Source organism: Brassica oleracea, chromosome C1 (genome assembly GCF_000695525.1).
Source record: "Brassica oleracea var. oleracea cultivar TO1000 chromosome C1, BOL, whole genome shotgun sequence".
Lineage (NCBI taxonomy): Eukaryota > Viridiplantae > Streptophyta > Magnoliopsida > Brassicales > Brassicaceae > Brassica > Brassica oleracea.
In genome coordinates this window covers 17,092,704-17,096,157 of record NC_027748.1, presented here as the reverse complement: position 1 = coordinate 17,096,157, position 3,454 = coordinate 17,092,704, and the positions used below count along the sequence as shown (strand labels likewise).

At 34.3% G+C, this 3,454-nt stretch overlaps 1 protein-coding gene across 1 annotated transcript; it reads right to left on the bottom strand.

Moving 5' to 3' along the window:
* Positions 1–987: 987 nt before the first annotated feature.
* Positions 988–2,507, bottom strand: LOC106333459. Its single transcript, XM_013771906.1, has 2 exons — positions 1,309–2,507; positions 988–1,147 (listed from the first exon to the last, which is right to left on the bottom strand). The coding sequence occupies exons 1-2, from the start codon at positions 2,505–2,507 to the stop codon at positions 988–990; spliced, it is 1,359 nt and encodes a 452-aa protein (XP_013627360.1).
* Positions 2,508–3,454: the final 947 nt, after the last annotated feature.

The following is a 3,454-nucleotide window of genomic DNA, read 5'->3' as shown; positions in this document are numbered from 1 at the left end:
CGGTGCTAAAGAGAGTGAAAATCCAAAAACCAATGAAGTAACCTGATTTATAAGTCTTTATAAACTGATTGACTTTTTAAATGTTTAATATACTCTATGTAACTTTACTTATTGTGTCATTAAAATTGAAGGATGGAGAAGTGAATGAGGATGCATCTAAAAAGCCCGTGAAGTTTACAAAGAAACGTGAAAGAGGAAATAAGTTAAATATTTCTGTGTATAATGGTTTATAAAATATTTTTTCAAATTTCATTGACTACATCCAATTATCATTTCTGATTTTCTTAATTGTTATACTTATAAATGGAACCTAACGTTGATACCTCCAAATCAAAAAGACAAAAGAAACAAGAAGATTCAGCCGGTGATGTGATAGGACGTGTATTGGAAGATCTGAAAAAAGCCGATTAGAAGCATGGCGAATTTGAAGAAATGAAGCTCTTTTCAGTTTTTAGTGCTTTTAATTAATATCAATGAAACTTTTTCAGTTTTAGTGTTATCTTTTGTTGATGTCTTCAATGAGGAACATCTGTTGCCTTGTACCTTAATCCTCCATGATGAGAAAAATATCTTTTGGTTTGTACCTTAATCCTTTGATAAGGAAACATATTTTATTTATGTTCATGCATGTAAGCTAAGATATCAAAAGAACATATAATTTCTGCAATTAATCTGAATCCTAATGTTTTATAAAGGGTGGTTAATGTAACCACACATTTCGTATAATAAGTAACATAACTTTTATTAGACACCTGTAAACTTTATAAAGCATTATAAAATGATAAATGTAATAATAAAGGTTCCCCAAAAGCTATGGGATTCCAATTCTCTCTTATATCATCATATAAAAAAATCAATTGCACACAAGTTTTTATACTACTCTGTTATCAAATAGGCACTACACAACTACTTTTGTTGTGTCCTTTATGTTCACATCTGCTACATTTGTAAGACTTGGGTGATGGGTTGGATATGCGCCGATATTTTTCATACTCCCACGAACTTGGTATCCTCTTTTTTTTTCCTCCTGCCACTAGGAAAGCGTGTAGATGGAGGGCGACAAACAAACGAAGCTACATGGGGAGGAATATCCCAATATGCTTTATCATCAACAGGATATACGCTCTCTGAATATGCTAGTGTAAACCTAATAAGAAAATTAAGAGAATTAGATAAAGGTACAACCAAGAAAGAAAAATGAAAAAGAAGTGTTGTAGAATAATGTTTGTAAAACCTTATAAATTCGATCAATTATATAAACATATATAAACGTGGTAATGTATTACCACAATGGCTGAGAGAACGCACCTTTCATTGGAGAAAAACTCATCGACATAATCATTTTCATGCTTGTTTCCAGCCTTTGCAGCAGCAATTGCATGAGCACGAGGAAACTTCTCAACATCAAACACAAAGCATGAACAATGCCTTGTTTGAAAATTCACCACTTGATCTCTTGTATCTCCCTTAACCTCAAACTCTGAATCATTGATTTTGGAAACTTCGAGAAAGCGAGACGTAAAATCATATAGCTCCTTCATCTTGTTCCCCACATCGAACGTGACAAGGTGGATGTGACGAACTCCTTGCTCACGTCGTTCAGTGAACCACCTAGTCATTATCATCCTAATAGTGTCAAAAAGACAGACTATTGAATACTCACGACTCACTTTCAGCAAGTAATTTATAGATTCGACCAAGTTTGACGTCATGATGTTGAAGCGATTAGCAGGAGAATAAGCTCGGGACCACTTCCTGAAGTCTGCTTTACGAAGATAATCTGCTAATACAATGTCGGACGCCTCAATCTCATGAAAATAGCAATCAAAATCATCCTTGGTGTAGGCATAAGCAGCTTCAACAACCAAAGGGACAAGTGTTGAACTCTTGAAATTGTCCTGGACATTCTTTTCAAAGTGAAAGACGCAGATTCCATGGTGAGCAAGCGGATAATGTTGTAAAAAAGCATTTTCAATAAAGGTTGCATGATCAGAGACAAAAACCAAATCCTCTTCATCAGGAATGATGGTTTTCAGACATTTCATAAACCAACTCCATGAGGCATCATTCTCAGAATCAACTATAGCAAAAGCTATAGGATACAAGTGAAAATTACCATCTTGTGCTGTGGCAGCAAGTAGAGTCCCTTTATACTTTGCTTTCAGATGGGCACCATCAACAGAAAGTACCTTCCCCATCAACTTAAACCCTCTGATAGATGGACCAAGCGACAAAAATGCGTATTTGAATTTCCCAACAGAATCAACTTCAATAAAAGTCACAGAACCTGAATTCTTTTCTTTTATCATGTGAAACCAGCTGGGCAAAGCTTCATAACTGTCATCAGGAGTACCCCTAGCTATATCTTGGGCGTGCTCTTGAGACCTCCAAGCCTTTGAATATGAAATCACAACACCATGATCTTTTCTAGCTTTTTCCATGATCTGTTTAGGTTTCATCCCAATCTTTCCTCCTTCATAATGATTGCTAACCATAGTTCCCAACATTTTCGCAGTAGCTTGCCGATGACTTATACTGCTCAGAGAAGTGTCACAAGTATGTTTAGATACATAATGGCGAACAAAAAAACTCTGAGATCCTTTAACTGATTTTGCACGGAAACTCCAACTGCATTTTTCATCCACGCATCTAAGAATATAACGTGTTTTGTCTGAATATTCTGTGTGGAACTCAAAGCTTTTACTAACTGCATGCAATCTCAACTTTGTGCTCATTTTCTTTTTATCCTTGAAAAACTTCCCGCAGAACAAATCATCATCATCATCACATTTATTTGTTAAACAAATTGGGGCCAAGATATCTGAATGGGAATGTGAATCTTCTCCCATGCTTTCTCTACCGCGCCTACTAGAAAAAGATGTCAATTTTGACTTTCCAGACCCATATACAACAAGTCCCATCGAGTCCAATCCTCTCTAAGATAAAAACATGAAACATGTACATTAAAAATAGAATTTATAACCTATTATATGACATTGATTAAATTCTTATATATTTATATTTAACAAAGAAAAAAATTATATGTACTTTATTGCTAACAAGACCACTTAAATAAGACTATCTCTAATACGAGTAGTTGTATACCAGAAACTTCGTAAACTCTCTGAATGTTGTTCCATTTAGTCTCTGGGTGTGTTTTTTTTCCTCTCTAGAAAATTAAACATGTATATATTACCTTTATAAGACATTATAAAATAAAATCCTTATTTACAAAGTTTTAATATGTACGTCACAACCAACAATAGCTCAATAAGAGCCAATACTGCCAAAAGTAACGATATTATTGTAGAACTCCATAAAGTATAATTTCTAAAACAATTTACAGAACCTTATAATTATGAATGTTAAGGTAAGAGTTTTGAAAAGTACCTCAAATACATTACTACTTCCAGCAATAGGCGAATCATGAGTACTGGAAATTTTATCTTGTGTC